The 16,692-nt window shown below is 38.9% G+C and overlaps 1 protein-coding gene across 1 annotated transcript in view; it reads left to right on the top strand.

Moving 5' to 3' along the window:
* The window catches only part of LOC114654989 (metastasis-associated protein MTA1-like), a 294,679-nt gene that overhangs the window by 236,952 nt on the left and 41,035 nt on the right, over positions 1-16,692 (top strand). The window contains exons 12-14 of the mRNA XM_051933272.1: positions 2,860-2,975; positions 14,472-14,623; positions 14,882-15,068. Of these exons, the coding sequence (XP_051789232.1) occupies positions 2,860-2,975; positions 14,472-14,623; positions 14,882-15,068 (455 nt within the window). The remainder of the gene's footprint in view (positions 1-2,859; positions 2,976-14,471; positions 14,624-14,881; positions 15,069-16,692) is intronic.

A 16,692-nucleotide genomic window follows, 5' to 3' on the forward strand; every position in this document is an offset into this window, starting at 1 on the left:
AGTGTGTTTTTATTCAAGAATACAACTGCAGAAAAAGATCCCGCGTTAGGGTGCGACATTGACACGTCCTTAATACGACCGCTTTGGTGGTACAGCTGTAAGAACTGCTGACTGGTAATCAAAAGGTCATGGGTTCAACGCTGGATGCCTATGTTTTGAGAAGTGAGCTGCTCTTTTTCTTACTATTATAGAATAAAAACATACATTTGATTTGAGTCACATTTACAACACAAAAGATGCTGACGAAAAGGTGTGAATGGATTTAAGGTAGGATAGGATTACGAGTGTTTTCGTAGGCTTTGGTAATTCTAGTGTTAATCTCCTTCAGATTGACTTTTCTGCATAGGATATAATCTACCTGTGTGTATCTTCCTCCACTCTTGTATGTCACCCTATGTTCCTCCCTCTTCTTAAAATACATATTCACTACAGCCATGCTCATCCTTTTTGCAAAATCCACTCTCACCTGACCTTCTTCATTCCTCTCCTTGATACCATACTTACCCATCACCTCCTTGTCTCCTCCGATTCACCTGACCTTACTCTCCTTCCATTTAGTCTGTTGCACACACAATATATCAACCTTCCTTCTCTCCATCATATTGGCTAACTCTCTCCGCTTAACAGTCATACTGCCAACATTCAAAGTTCCTACCCTCAGTTCCACTCTCTTTACCATCCTCCTCTCCTCTTTCATCTGGACATGTCTACCCCCTCTTCTTCTCCTTCTTCGGCCAACAGTAGCTCAATTTCCGCCAGCACCCTGTTGACTAACAGTACTGGTGGCAGTCATTGTTAACCCAGAACTTGAACCAATCCAGTATGGAAATCTGTATTGTTGTCCACATGTTGATCTGGCAAAATTTTATACTGGATGCCCTTCCTGATGTAACCCTCCCCATTTATCCGGGCTTGGGACCGACACGATTAAACACACTGTTTTGTGCATCCCCTGTGGCTGGGTTAATATGTAATAAATAAATAAATAATCCAATAAAAAGAAACAGTGCCCATGTGGTGGGTAAAAACATGCCCAATAAATATTCCATAAAACAAGGCTAAAATTATAGTATAGCAAGTTGCTCTTTAAAATCAAGTCTCAATTGTGTCACTCTAAAAGCAATGTCATCTCTGCTTACACCATATGTGATCCTGCAGACAGAGAAGACGTACTGCCGACAGGCACAGCCCACTTTTTGTCCCAGGTTCAGGACCCTGCTGCCCATGGCACCCACCATAGGCTTGGGTCCCGGCAGCTGTCTGTGGCTCTGTCAAGGAGCCACGCCAATCTTCCCATCTCCGACTCCTGCTACCTGTCCTTGGACTTATGCAGAGAGTTGCTTGACCAGCCTGCCACTCCACACTCCCCCAAGATACGTTTAGCAGAAGTGACTCCCTCCTCATTCCCGAGCATCAACTTCATACTCCTCCAAGGTTGTTGTGGTGACAGCTTGCCTCTCATTCACCATCTCTCTCCTGTTCCTGCCATTCTCTCCATCCTTTAATCTCCACACTCTTTTCTTTCTCTTCTCTGTCTGTCCTCTTCTCGATTGTTATCAAATTAAAGTGTAGGCTTTCAAAACAGATAACCATTGTTGTCAGTTTTATGAATTCAAGAACTAAAAAAGCTCCAGATTGTTAATAGCAAAAGGAAATAAAGTAAAGGAGAATAAAGTAATATTTCTATTTACTAGCAATATGCAAAAAAAATACAATCTGCAGTACTAGAATTTTGTACCAGAATTTGATGAGGTGTCATCCTTGCCAAACCTGACAGTAAGGTAGCAGTGCATATTTTGCCTTTTTCAGGAGTTTAGTAGATTTCTGTTGTCAATTTCATCAATCACAAACTAATTATGGCATTATACTACAATTTAAAAGCACAGAAGGAATGGGATATATGTAGCTGAACCCCCAATCCAAAAACTACTTTATGTGAGTCTTCAGCAGCAGCTGGCCAATTTAAAACATGTTAAAGTGGTTATAAAGTAGTTGGGGGATTAATAACCTGTATTTAAAAAAATGAGTTAATTGGCATAACATAATTTACGTAATGTTTCACAAAGCACCTTGCAGTACATAGTGCAACTGTTTGATAGTTCTACTATAATAAAAATGGCAGGTTTAAAGATTTGATCACATAGTGATTCAGTGGTTAGAATTTAGTACTTACGGTATTTTAGTTCACTGAAGCTGAATTTCATTCTTGTTTATTCAACTTTTTAAGCAAAATATTATTTGTTATTGTATTGTGCAGACTGTCTAAAATGTTGTAAAGGTTTATAGATACAGTATAACCACCTACAAATGTAAATCATTTTACAATACCATTCACATGTTAAAACATATATGTGACACAGGGCTGTAAAATGCCATTTTTATCTAATGACATAAAGCTTGAAATATACCTTTTGAAACAGTAACAGTTTCAGTTCTCAGTAGATGTTTTTGTATCAGTTTCTATAACATTTTAGTGTTATCATACATTAATGAAAAAGATGTATAGTGCACTCCGTAATATTTGGGACAAAGACACATTTTTCCTACATTTACTCCCTCTGCACCACAGTTTAAAATTATAAATCAAGCAATTCACATATGATCTAAGTACACATTGCAGATTTTAATTTAGGGGTATTTGCTTACATTTCAGTCCCACCATGTATAACATGCACTTTTTATACATGGTCCCCCATTTCAGAGTACCATAATGTTTGGGACATTGAAATGGTAGGAATATTAAAGCAGTCATATTTAGTACTTTGTTGCATGTCTTTTGTGTCTTCGTCCCAAACATTATTGAGGACACTGTAGTTGTTAGAAATTACACCTTATATTTCTTTCCTTCTTTCTTTAAAGCAACAAGCCCAACCCAAACCAGATCAACATGAACAACAGCAAGACAAATTTAATGAATGGGTCTGGACAGCCTGGTCAGAGCAATAGTGCAGGTCGTGCCTGTGAGAGCTGTTACTGTGAGTACTAAAGAATAAAGCTGCTTAAAATGATTTAAAAGCCAAAGTGCTGCAGGGAACCTGGAAACCTGTCTCCAGGACCTTGGTTTGCGAGTTATGTTAACCGATATGTACCTGGTAAATTAGCTAGACACATTAGCTAATTATTGAAGATCTCCCTCATTCATTGGTCCAAAAATCCTGACTTCAATTCAAATGCACAGTATTGTGGGAATTGCAACTTTAAGCTAGTAACTGTTAATAATATCTTAGCAAAAAATGCACACATTTTGCATGTTTTGACCATATGAATGGACAATAGACACGAGGATTGTGCAACACAAGTTACATGAGAATTTTATTTTTCTATGGACATTTTTCACATTGTTTGCCATTGTCCAGAACTGGTCGTGCAGGGTTCCTTTCAGTTTGAATCTTCCAATATATAATTCATCCACTAAAACATGAGATTAAAATTTGTTTTGGCCACTACTGCAAACTACATGAAGTAAGTAACATATACTGTAAAATATTATTTTTGGGTGGAGCATTCCTTCAAGGTTTTTAGTTATTCAGTTATATTATTAATTTATACTGAGAAAGAACACTGTATAGCACATTATGTTCAAAAACGGCTATCAACAGAGTCCCTACAACAAATCAACCCCCTATGACAACCCCTATGACAAAATTAGATACTGGGAAGAATCTGTCACCCTATTTAAAAACTAACCAGGATACCAACAAAGCAGAGGACTATTTTTTATAAATTCTGCTCCTACAAGTTTTTGAAAGTTTTCTTAGCAGTTCCTCAAATAATCAATATCTGTCTCATCCACATAATTAAAATTATATCCTATTGCTGAGGCAGGCCCCATGTGATTCCTACTAGAATATGTGCCTGTAAATATCAACCAAGTACTGCATACTGTAACTTCAACAAAAACTTAGTGAGACTGTTATAATCGAATTGCCTGACTGCATGCACTGCCACTGGAAATGTTTACTTTTTTATTTTTTATCAAATTCATGCAATTGCTGAAAAAAGAAAGAGTTATTAAATACGTATTTATGTTTGATATATTAGTCCTCAAGTGCCAGCTCCCACCTAGACCACTAAAATTATATTTCAGGCAGAGAAAATGATATGAGGGACTAAAACTGTGATGCATTTCTTGTCAACATTGCAGTAAAGTTACATGCTGACATATTTTGAAGCATGCTGCAAAAGCTGGGTATAACATTCAAGTAATGATTGCAAGAAGTTGTGGAAATTCTGCCATTGAAGAGTTCATTTTGAAGGTGTCTTTTACTGGGTGTTATGTTTATGTGCCCTTATAAAGATTTCTGTAAACAAATTTGCCTATCATGTAATACTGTAACTCTCCACATTAAAAGCCATTTCAAGAACATAACACAATTTTTCATTTGTCCACGTTGAGTTCTCATAGGATGTGTCCCACATAATGCTTGCAGGTGTGGGTAAATGTATTGGTTTATATCTGCAGTCACAACAAATTTGGAAAAATATATTGTGGGGATCAGGCAAGTGTGGGTTAACACTAGAATCCCTGAAGCCTACAAAAAAACTTGTAATCCCGGGCCACCTTAAATTCCTTTGCACCTCTCCATTAGTGTCTTTTGTTTTGTAAATGTGTCGATCAGCCCAAGCAGCAAACAACCTGTTAACCCATCCTCCCCACCACTGTAGAAATGGCAAAAAGTTCTCCCAGCTCAAGTCTTATTTATCTGGGTGTGAGGTGCCTGGAGTTGTATAGGGTAAATAATATATCGTTATTTGGAACACATGCATTTCATGTGTGTTCCATGTCTACAATCTTCTTCTTTCGGCTGCTCCCGTTAGGGGTTGCCACAGCGGATCATCTTCTTCTATATCTTTCTATCCTCTGCATCTTGTTCTGTTACCCCCATCACCTGCATGCTTTGCTCACCACATCCATAAACCTTCTCTTAGGCCTTCCTCTTTTCTTGTTATCTGGCAGCTCTATCCTTAACATCTTTCTCCCAATATAGTCAGCATCTGTCCTCTGCACATGTTCAAACCAACGCAATCTCGACTCTCTGACTTTGTCTCCCAACCGTTCAACTTGAGTTGACCCTCTAATGTACTCATTTCTAATCCTATCCATCCTTGTCACACCCAGTGCAAATCTTAGCATCTTTAACTTTTCTACCTCCAGCTCTGTCTCCTGCTTTCTGGTCAGTGCCACTCTCTCCAACCCATATAACATAGCTGGTCTCACTACCATCCTGTAGACCTTCCCTTTCACTCTTGCTGATACCCGTTTGTCACAAATTACTCCTGACACTCTTCTCCACCCATTCCACCCTGCCTGCACTCTCTTTTTCACCTCTCTTCCACAATCCCCATTACTCTGTATCGTTTATCTCAAGTATTTAAACTCATCCACCTTCGCCAACTCTATTCCCTGCATCCTCACCATTCCATTGACCTTCTCCTGATTCACACACATGTATTCTGTCTTGATCCTACTGAACTTCATTCCTGTCCTCTCCAGAGCATATCTCCACCTCTCCAGGGTCTCCTCAGCCTGCTCCCTACTATCGCTACAGATCACAATGTTATCAGCAAACATCATAGTCCATGGGGACTTCTGTCTAATCTCATCTGTCAACCTGTCCATCACCATTGCAAACAAGAAAGGGCTCAGAGCGAACCCTGATGCAATCCCACCTCCACCTTGAATGCATCCGTCACTCCTACCACAGACCTCACCACTGTCAACTTCCCTCGTACATATTCTGTACAACTCACATACTTTTCTGCCACGCCCGACTTCCTCGTACAATGCCACAACCCCTCTCAAGGCACCCTATCATATGCACAACTCATCATACGCCTTTTCTTTAGCCTTCGTCACCTCTCTTTTCACCTTGTGCCTTATCTTCTTGTACTCTTGTCTACTTTCTGCATCTCTCTGACTATCCCACTTCTTCTTTGCCATCCTTTTCCTCTGTATACTCTCCTGTACTTCCCCATTCCACCACCAGGTTTCCTTTCCCTCCTTCCTCTGTCCAGATGTCACGCCACACACCGTTCTTGCTGTCACCCTTACTACATCTGCTGTAGTTGCCCAACTGTCTGGTAACATGTCTGCAATGATCTATGTAAATGTAGGATGACAGGAAATGCAAGAAATGTTGAACACATACCTAAAACAAACTTTATTCATGTTAAAATACTGATGACAAAGTTTTGACATGAAGTGTATAATATGTGAAGAAACACTTTCACAAAAGGTACACGTATAACAAAACAAGTGTGCTTTTATGAAATATATTTTGGAATATAATGAAAGTAAAATAAATTGTGTTAGGGTACGACACAGACACAACTGTTTGGGTGGTGCAGCGGTAAGCACTGCTGACTCATAATCAAGAGGTTGTGGGTTTAATACTTTGATCGACACGGGCATGCTGACAAAGTACATGTGCAGTGCTACTTCAATACGCGAATGTCCATGCCTGTGTTGATTAAAAACAGGAAGCTCTGCAGTCTACTTGTGACTTTATACTGTAGGAAGATAAGTAAATAAATCAAGGTAAATAGGTAAGCAACATTCGATGCAGCTTTTATATAAGTAACATATAAATGTTTTTCATATAAAGACCATTACAAAACATAATCACAAACAGAACTTTGCACAATACCTTGGTGAGCTCAGCATGCCCTGCTGTTTTGTTGAAGGACATGCGTGTGGGGCAGCTCCACTGGCATAATGACACCTGACCTCTTGCTGCATCCAAACAGTGCCATCTTTCGCCTTTAAGCCTGATGCAGCAGCATTATTCTTATGTGTGAGTGGATGTTTCTTGCGGAGAGGGCTTCTGTGCTCTTCCTCTGATGTAGAACCCTCATCCTTATCTGAGTTCACCTCTGTTATAACATGTCTTTATATGAAAACAGCAGGGTCAGATCGGGGGGAGTGTGAACGTGACTGAGAGAAAAAAACTGAATAAAAAAAATACACTAACCTTTACAAGTACCATAAATTTACATTGGCTGTTATAGACTCAAATACTCAAATCAAATGTATTTTTTTATTGTATAATAGTAACAATAAGAACAGGTCACTACTCAAAATGGTAATTCTGAGAAGCAGCCAGAATCAAACCAAGCATTCAAATGTCAGTCCAATAAAGATTTTCAGTTATGTCTGTTAAATGGTGTTTCAGGGACATAAGGAATGTGATGAAGCATTTGAAGAGTCCATGGCAGTCTGTAATTTTTATAAAACCAGTGCGGCTTAGGTTTGTGTGTGTGCATCAGTGGAAAGCTGTGTGACTGCAGGGCATGCATTGGGGAAACTGGCTGATTCACTTGGATTGATGATCAGCCCAACCATTCCTCATTAACTCTGCACGTGCCATTAATGTACACATCTACATCCACAAAGTATATAGGGCCAGAGTAGGACAAATGAGAGGGAAGAAGAGAGAAGAAGAAATCATATTAATAATAATAATATCTTATATAGCACCTTATCATACATTTACATGCAACTCAAGGTGCTTTCCACAGATTAATCAAGAAAAACAAAGATATACCACATTTACTTTTATTATTATCATTAATTAATACTATGACAACTTCTAAAAAATCTAAGTATACTAAATACAAAATCAACCAAGTATTATTAAGATTTTCCAATTAAAATATTTATATATTAAGACTGACAATAGAACAACCAGATCTAATTAATATATAAAAATAAATATAAACAGTATACTGTATATCTACCTATTCATATGTACATGGCAACCCATTGAGTAGAAACTGTTTGATGTTATTAAAGTTAATGAAAAGATTCAAAAGCAAATAAAACAGTCCATAGTGGTTTCAGTTGATTTAGGATGTAGGTGAAGTTTTTGGTCATTGAATGTGATTATTTGACAAGCTGACATGGAGGAGAAGGTAACAAAAAACTCCTACGATGGGCCATAGGAGAAACATAAACCTCTGGAGGCCAGCTCGTCACCCACCCTCAACTGGGCACAGTGTTTACTATTGCAGTTGTAGGAAAATGTCCATTTTCTAGACTTCACAAAACAAAACTACATGCTTTGATGCGGCTGGAACTTCACAGTGGACCAAATATTGCTTTGACATAATCTGGATTTGGCAGAACCCCACCTCCCCAATTTTTTTGATGCAAATGGGACTTGACAGGGGATTCCCTCCATAGCTTATTGTTTCAACACAACTTTATAGTTATCAAGAAGAAAGTGGTACGTAGTGCAGCACACCAGGTAGGCAGCAGTAAGACAAGAGGTTTTGGAGTTATCTGTCATATGCTTCAGAACCATTTTGGTACCGGAACTGAGGACTGAAAACTGGAATGGATACTGAAATCTAGTACCAATCCAACACTAGAACACAGGAACCCAGTCATTTGCAGACATGATCAGAAACTGAGGTTATTCTGCCCCTTTTCTATATTTTACTTAAAAAGACTTGATTTCAATTGCTTTATTACAAAGCCCAACAAGCATAAGGATGATCTTCATTTTGGCCATTTTTACTCACTATTTTATTTCCCAATAAATATACACATCCAGTGACAGAGAGAACAATGAAGTACTTTGACTAGTCAGTCTAACACAACACCCACAGTACTGCCACTGTTGCACCTATCCATCAGGTGGTCCAGATCAGTCCTGAAAGCCTTGCAGAATCAATCAACTGTTTTATCCCTCAGTTTTATCCTTTTCAAAGTCAAAGAGACTTGGAGATTACTGTGACTACATCACAGAAAAAATAAACATCTTAATTCCACTACAGAGCACATTGTTTACTTCAGTTATCAGTTCATGTTCAATAATATTCTGGAAAAGATGACAAAATTCAAAGTCTGTGCTTCATTTTGTTTCCCACATTCCAAAAATATGTTACGTTAATTGGAGGCTCTGAGTTGGCCCTCAAAAAGTTGGTCATCTAAAGCTAGTTCTTGCCTTGCACCTGATGCTACTAGATAGCCCCTGCATCTTTATGATTATGAATTAGGATAGATAGATAGATAGATAGATAGATAGATAGATAGATAGATAGATAGATAGATAGATAGATAGATAGATAGATAGATAGATAGATAGATAGATAGATAGATAGATAGATAGATAGATAGATTGGCTGGGAGACTGTCAAAAGGCAGGACCTGTTAAAGCCCATTGTGGCACTCCTTGTGTGATTTTGGGCTATACAAAAATAAATTGTATTGTATTCTACTGTATAGATAGTGACAAAGGGGTGAACGGACAGATAAACATGCTAAATTTTATTTTCCTTTGTTTAAAACATCTGCAATGATTGAATGCTTAATTGTCGTCAGTGAGTGAGTGAGTCCTTAGATGGAACAACAAAGAAGTGAGAAAAATTAATGAAGAAATTATGAAGAGAACAATGGTTGAATTTGGGAGATCAAGACAGTGAAGTGGACAGGAGGCAAGGCGGTCAGGTCAACATACAGGAGTTATAGGAACAATGCTTCTGGTAAGCATTGGATGGAGAAGCCTTTGAGGGTTGTCTTATGGACACAAATGAATGTTGGTGGGATGACAGAGTCTGGCTTTGGGCATCCCGGTGGGTTAATAGATGAGGTGGGTGAAATGAAAGCCACTGATGGTTGAACACTCTTTTTAGCATTTCTGTCTGCTGAACAGAACCAAAGTTTGGGCAGTAAAGTTACACGGTATACCAGTACTGTGTAAAGCACAGAAAAACACAATTTTGGCACTAATCTGTCCTCGGTACATGACTATCAGTGTCCTGGGAAATGGATAATGCTTAGGCTGCGGGTACCCAAATTGTGGAATTGAAGATTATAGGTGAAAGTCCACCTTTAATCTTTATTGTGTATAATATATTAATTACTGTATTTTTTGTTGTTGTTGTTTTGCTTCAGCAGTAGGAATACACCTCTTCCATAGCACAAAAATAGATAATACAGTTGCTGTACCCGTCCTATGGAAAGGCAATAATGAAGCCTTCAAAGAAAATTTAACTAAAGCAAAATATCTTCATTGTAGTGCCAATGACTGCCAATTGAATATGACACATATATACCAGTATCTCATCCATACTGTTTTTTATCTCTGTTTTAACATACGCATCTACGACGTACTGTTGGAATAGTTTGCAGCTGGAATGCAAAATACTAAATGTATTCCTCATTGCTAATCTGTATGCGTAAGATTGGCATTGAGTAAGCCTTATTCGCTTGGCGGTTCTTTTATCGGGAACATGTTGTAAATCTTTGTGCCAGCCAATGTCTTCGTAAGGGAATAAAAGTGGGTAAACCATAGGATCGCAATTCACATTGAGTGTGAAAATCTGTTTACAGGAGTTGCCTATGGGATAGATGCAAATGTCCCTTTTCGGCAGGCGGTTAGTCATCTTCTCCGACGAAAATCGCTACAACATCGGTGTGACATGTTGGAGCATTGTATCGTCATAAAACCTAGGGTTTTCCTTGAAAACCATTCGTACAGATGCTGTTGGATTGGACGAGCGATTTCATGCATGTGTTTGTATGATTTAGCGAAGGGGTTGATTGTTCTGAGCATGGAATCTAGCAGGAGAAGTACATTTTCACTGCACGCAGAGTTTGCTTTATTTTATAAGCGTACTTCAGTAGCTTGCACTGTGTCAAAAACATACAACTGTCCATATCCTGGAGAGGCAGAAGTGTTAGCGTATAGTGTAGAGATTTGGTGATAAATTTGCCCGTGTATTTTAAAACAGTATGGTCCGTGGCCAGGAGGTTGAGTTATCTGTGCACCCATGCAAGCAAACGCTAGAGAAGAGTTGTATTCTCAAATGTGTTCACGATAATTTTCACTTTCTGGTGTTTGGTGTGTAAGAAGCTGTTGTAAAGACACAGGTGGCTTCCGCAAAGGTGGTAAAACTACTTTACCATTGTGGCAGCACCTCGAGTACTTGTTGGATGTATTACACTCAGCAGGCTAGTATAGTGCATAACAGTGTTTGCACTGCTGGTCTGGAGTCCCAAAGTTGTACTCTTGGACGGGAAGACAAGAATTAGGTGAAGAAGTACCTGTGGTAACTGGAAGAGGATTGTGTGTATGTCTGCTGAGACTGTGTTGGTTTGGAAACATTGCTTTGCAGATGTCGCATTGCAGATGTCGCATTGCAAGAGTTATGAATGAGTTTTGTTGTGTTTGGTCAGACAATCCTGTGTAGTGAACTTCTTATTGCATATCTGACACTCATATAGTTGTTGGGAAGAATGTGTTATCGTGAGGTTCATGTTTGAAAAGTTTTGTTGCAGGAATCGCACTGGACGAATGTGTTACTGGAGTGGGAGTCAGGTAATTTTTCAGCAGAGTGAATTTTTGTGTGTTTGTGAAGATAGTTCTGTGTTGTGAAACGTTTTGTGCAAGTGTGACACTGTAGTGTGGGGAAGGGTTTGGAAGAGGACGCATAGGAATCGAGAAATGCCGTTTCGGCTGTGTGTGGGCAAGACCGATTTTGAAGTGGAAGCAGGACGAACCAGAAGAGAAATATATATAAGAGATAAGTTTATGGATGATTTGAATACCGAATCTCATTGTACCGTACAATGACAATAAAGGAATTCAGTTCAGTTCAATAGAAGAGAGCACGTATTTACAGATGATGGCAACTGGCTTCTAAATTGATTTAGATTTCAAACAGCTATCCTGTTGGAGCTGTGTGCTGTTAGAATATTAGGTATATACTTGATATTATTTTTATGATGAAATCCATTGAAATATGCATATTACATTTTACAAATAAATCATTAACTTCATTTAAATAATGTATAGGCTACTGTTAATAATTAAACATGTATGGGCGCGGTGGCACAGTGATAATAATGAGCTGGTCCCCATCCCAGGATTGTTCCTGCCTCCCGTTTGTTGCTTGCTAGGACTGGTGTAACCCTTGATGGATGGAATAATTAAACATGTATAATGAATATCTTTTGTGGGGAACAGCCCGGACACAGACAGGTAGAGACGATGTTATCACCACACACACGTTTATTCATCATATTTCTATTATATACAGTGCACATACCCAGTGCCTCGGCACCAATCACCACTTTAAGTCCTGGCCACAAAATAATGCCTTATCAGTCTCTGGTCCGCCTCCACTCCTCTCCACCAAGCTTCGTCCTCTTCCACCCGACTCTTGCCCCTGACTGGAGGGAGGCGGCCCATTTTATTCATCCCGGATGGGCTCCAGCTGCATCCTGAGGACCTGTAGCCACACCCCTGTGTGGCGGAAGCCCCAGCGGTGAAACCGGAAGTCCACCGGGTGTCTCCATATCTCTTCCCCCCAGCACTTCCCGGTGTGGCGGAAGTACTGAGGTCCAACATTCCCATGGCATCGGGGCGCCCCCTGGCGGTGACCACGGGCCCCTACAGGTTAGAGCTTCCAAGCTCTGTACCCGTGGCCCCCAAAGCAACCAAGGAGGACGCCCCCTCGTGTCCTGGAGGAGGCACAAGCCCTCCTCCGCTCCTCCTGGGCATCCCGGTCGGGCGACAAACCCAGCCGGGTGCCACACTTTCAATGTTCCATAAAAGTTTTTAAGAATAGGTGTTCTAATCTTACAGCTGGTTTTACATTTATAGCTCATTGTGTGGTGATTGGTTACATGGAGAAAGAAAACAGAAGGATAAGAATTGGGGATTGGTATGTTTTACAGAGACAGTACTGCTGGATTAGATCATTCCATTCAGGGTCATGAGTGTCCCAGCAAGCATGTTGCGGGAGGCAGGAACAATATCTGGACGGGGTGCCAGCTCATTGCTACCACTGTGTTGCCGTGCCCTCACATGTTTAATACATGCTTTAATGCATTTCATCATGAAAATATCAAGTATACATCTTACTATTCTAAAATGTTCAGAGAGCTGTAATACCATGAATGTAATTGCCTGTGTGCTCCTGTCTACAAAAGAGAAAGCCCCATTTAAGAAGCACATAGTGATTAAAGTCGGAAACACATGAAATACGAAGCATTTAACATGCTACTTTAGTTACGATGGGATCTGAGAAAGTCTAGAAAATTAAACATCAATTTTAAGATGAAGTTTACGACATTCTACTTTAATGACAAAATAAACTACGAAGTTAAAGTAGAAATTTCAAGATTAAAGTCTATATTTCTACCTTTTTTTCTTCACTGTGTCCCTAATTTTTTTTTCTTTTCTCTGTGCCCTAATACACTTCTGTATGCTACTCTGATAGTGGGCAACGACAAGTCTTTTCACCTCGACTTTGACATCTGACCACTACTTTTTTAATTTGGGCAATGTGCAACTTTCTGGACTTGAACATTTGTGTGCCACTCCATCAATTCTCTTTTGTTGCTTATACCACTACCTAAACCACCAAAAAGTGTGTTTTCCATGCCTCCACTTCACTGAGTAGGATCTCCACTTCACACGCACTGAAGTTTTTTTTTTCCATGCTTTTGCCATTGTCTTTTTATAAATCACTGAACCTTAGGAGCTATTTATATTGATTTGCATATTCAAAGAGGCATAATTCTGGTAGGAGTTGGGTTGGGGTGGCAGGCGCATGCACATGCATTACACTTCACGCTGACCAGGATTTATGGAGCGAAAGTGCGTGGAAGTTGGCTTACACACAGTTTTGTGCATCTTCATTTTTCATTTCCACTTTTGTCTGTATGCCATGTTTTTCTGTGAATTCTATGTACAGCGTTATACATGAGGCCCAGAATCTCTATACAAGTGAACTAGTGCACCAAATACATTGATCATCAAGTAGTCACCCAGATCATTTTCATTCAGCCTGGTTTCTGTAAATGGTATAGGAATTTTGTAATGAAACATACAGTAGGAATTTTTAAATTACTTCCTTGCTATTTTAAGATATCTTTAAATGTAATATTTTAATGCTGATTCTTTGCTAAGAAGGCTAATGAATAAGAAGTTTCATAATGACCACCTGCATTTTTTGTTATTCAGGTGTCTGTTACTTATAATAAACACAACAACACATCTGCTTTTATTTAGTCAATTTAAAGCTCATGTGTACAGTTATAAAGGCGCTCCTTGGTATTGAATTCACACTATATTTCATCTAGTTTCTTTACTATTTGAAAAGGATGTGCAGACAAGAGGGGGGTACTGTGAGTCTAAGGATGCAATTTTAGAAACCTTTTATGCAACTACTGTTTTGCTCTATTTAAATATTATATGATACTTGCTTTTTGCTGTTTTGGTTCTTTAAGTATCTCCACCCATTGGTATGGTCAACCTATAGAAACATATATTTAATCTTTTTAACACACTGCATATAATATTATGTAGCACATAAAATGTAAAAAAAGTATTTTTCAAAGTATTATTTACACATTGAAATTTTCTCACCATTTTCCTTTTAAGGCTCTGAAAAGAATTATTGCACATTTGTTTTAACCCTTTTGATTGTAGCTATCTTTTGTATATTTGTTCCTTTAGCAACACAATGCTTCCAGTGGTATTCTTGGGGTCCTCCCACCATGCAGTGTCGATTGTGTGCAACATGCTGGAATTACTGGAAGAAATATGGTGGACTAAAGATGCCTACCAGACTTGAAGGAGAAAGACCAGGTCCTAACAGAAACAACATGGTCAGTGATAATCTTTAAATTAATTTTTAAGTCAGAAAATAATGTTTTCTTCTCTACAAAAGATATTTATGTTTTGATGACATACAGTATCCCCATACTAAACAGAAACAGTTAATATACAGTACTTAATATCTATAAACATGATTTTGTTACAGATTATAGGATTGTACAGTTCAATAACATTAGCAATTTTCAAGCCAGTATACTAAATCAGTATGCAAGACCATATCATTTTTTTATTGCTTTCTGTTGGGACAGGCACCACTTGGTTACTGGATTAAGAACGCCAACCCTAAGTACACACTGAAGACCAAACAGGCCTTCTATCTTCATGCCTCCAAACTGACCAAAATGGCACGGCAACTTTGTCAAGCTCTTCTACAGCCTCGAAGAGCAGCACGCAGACCTTTCATGCCAGTAAACAGTGCTGCCATAAAAGCTGAGTGTAAGTAAGATGGTTAATAAAAGAGAACGTACAATACTGTTTCAGATAATACTTTGGCTTTTTTAATTCACATTTTAATCTACAGTAATCCCTCGCTATATCGCGCTTCGACTTTCGCGGCTTCACTCTATCGCGGATTTTATATGTAAGCATATTTAAATATATATGGCGGATTTTTTGCTGGTTCGCGGATTTCTGCGGACAATGAGTCTTTTAATTTCTGGTACATGCTTCCTCAGTTGGTTTGCCCGGTTGATTTCATACAAGGGACGCTATTGGCAGATGGCTGAGAAGCTACCCAACTTACTTTTCTCTCTCTTGCTCTGACATTCCCTGCTCCTGACGGAGGGGGTGTGAGCAGGGGGGCTGTTCGCACACCTAGACAATACGGACGCTCAAAATGCTGAAAGATTACCTTCACGTTGCTCCCTTCTGTGCAGCTGCTTCGTGAAGCGACATGCTGCACGGTGCTTCGCATACTTAAAAGCTCGAAGGGCACGTATTGATTTTTGATTGTTTGTTTTTATCTGTCTCTCTCTCTGACATTCTCTACTCCTGACGGAGGGGGTGTGAGCTGCTGCCTTCGCAGTGCTTTGCATACTTAAAAGCCAAACAGCCCTATTGATTTGTTTGCTTTTCTCTCTCTCTCTGACATTCTCTGCTCCTGATGCGCACTCCTTTGAAGAGGAAGATATGTTTGCATTCTTTTAATTGTGAGACGGAACTGTCATCTCTATCTTGTCATGGAGCACAGTTTAAACTTTTGAAAAAGAGACAAATGTTTGTTTGCAGTGTTTGAATAAAGTTCCTGACTCTCTACAACTTCCTGTGTTTCTGTGCAAATCTGTGACCCAAGCATGACAATATAAAAATAACCATATAAACATATGGTTTCTACTTCGCGGATTTTCACCTTTCGCGGGGGGTTCTGGAACACAACCCCTGCGATCGAGGAGGGATTACTATATACTATATTGATTAATTAATATTTTGCTATGCTTATATAGAATTCATAAATCTCACTCTGGGACCAGCTGAATAGTTTGCTAAATTAAATTTAAATTAAAATGTATTCATGTCTATGTGAATGCATTAAGTAAAAACATATACAGTATCATATTTTTCATGCACAGCACTGATAATTTTTTATTTGCAATCCATGTTATGACAACATTACACTTTATATAACTCTGTGTAGCCATGACCCTTACCAGGAAAAGTAGTTGAGAAGGTGAGATGAGATAAGTCTATGCAACATTAACAAAGCCAGTTTCTTCCTTATAAAAAAAACCCTACAGTTATTTTAGAAGCAAAAAAAGGAATAGTTGGTACAACTCTTCAAAATATAGAATTATTATATTTTATAAGGAAGATGTCAATTTAAATAATTTCATTATCACAAATTTGGAAGATGAATCTTTAAATATCCTGAAGAAGTTGTGTTAAGATTGTAGCTATTCTGTGTTGTTTTTGGCTGTGTGAGAGGCACAAAAGAATAGAATAGATTAAAAGAGAGCTTTTTTGGGCTTTAAACTGAATGTGCAGCTACAGTAATAGACTGCTGAGGGAAATATGTGCTCTGTTTCTGGGCATCTATCTATCACCAAACAAACCCAACAGTTTC

The sequence above is a fragment of the Erpetoichthys calabaricus genome, chromosome 1 (genome assembly GCF_900747795.2).
Source record: "Erpetoichthys calabaricus chromosome 1, fErpCal1.3, whole genome shotgun sequence".
NCBI classification, from domain to species: domain Eukaryota; kingdom Metazoa; phylum Chordata; class Cladistia; order Polypteriformes; family Polypteridae; genus Erpetoichthys; species Erpetoichthys calabaricus.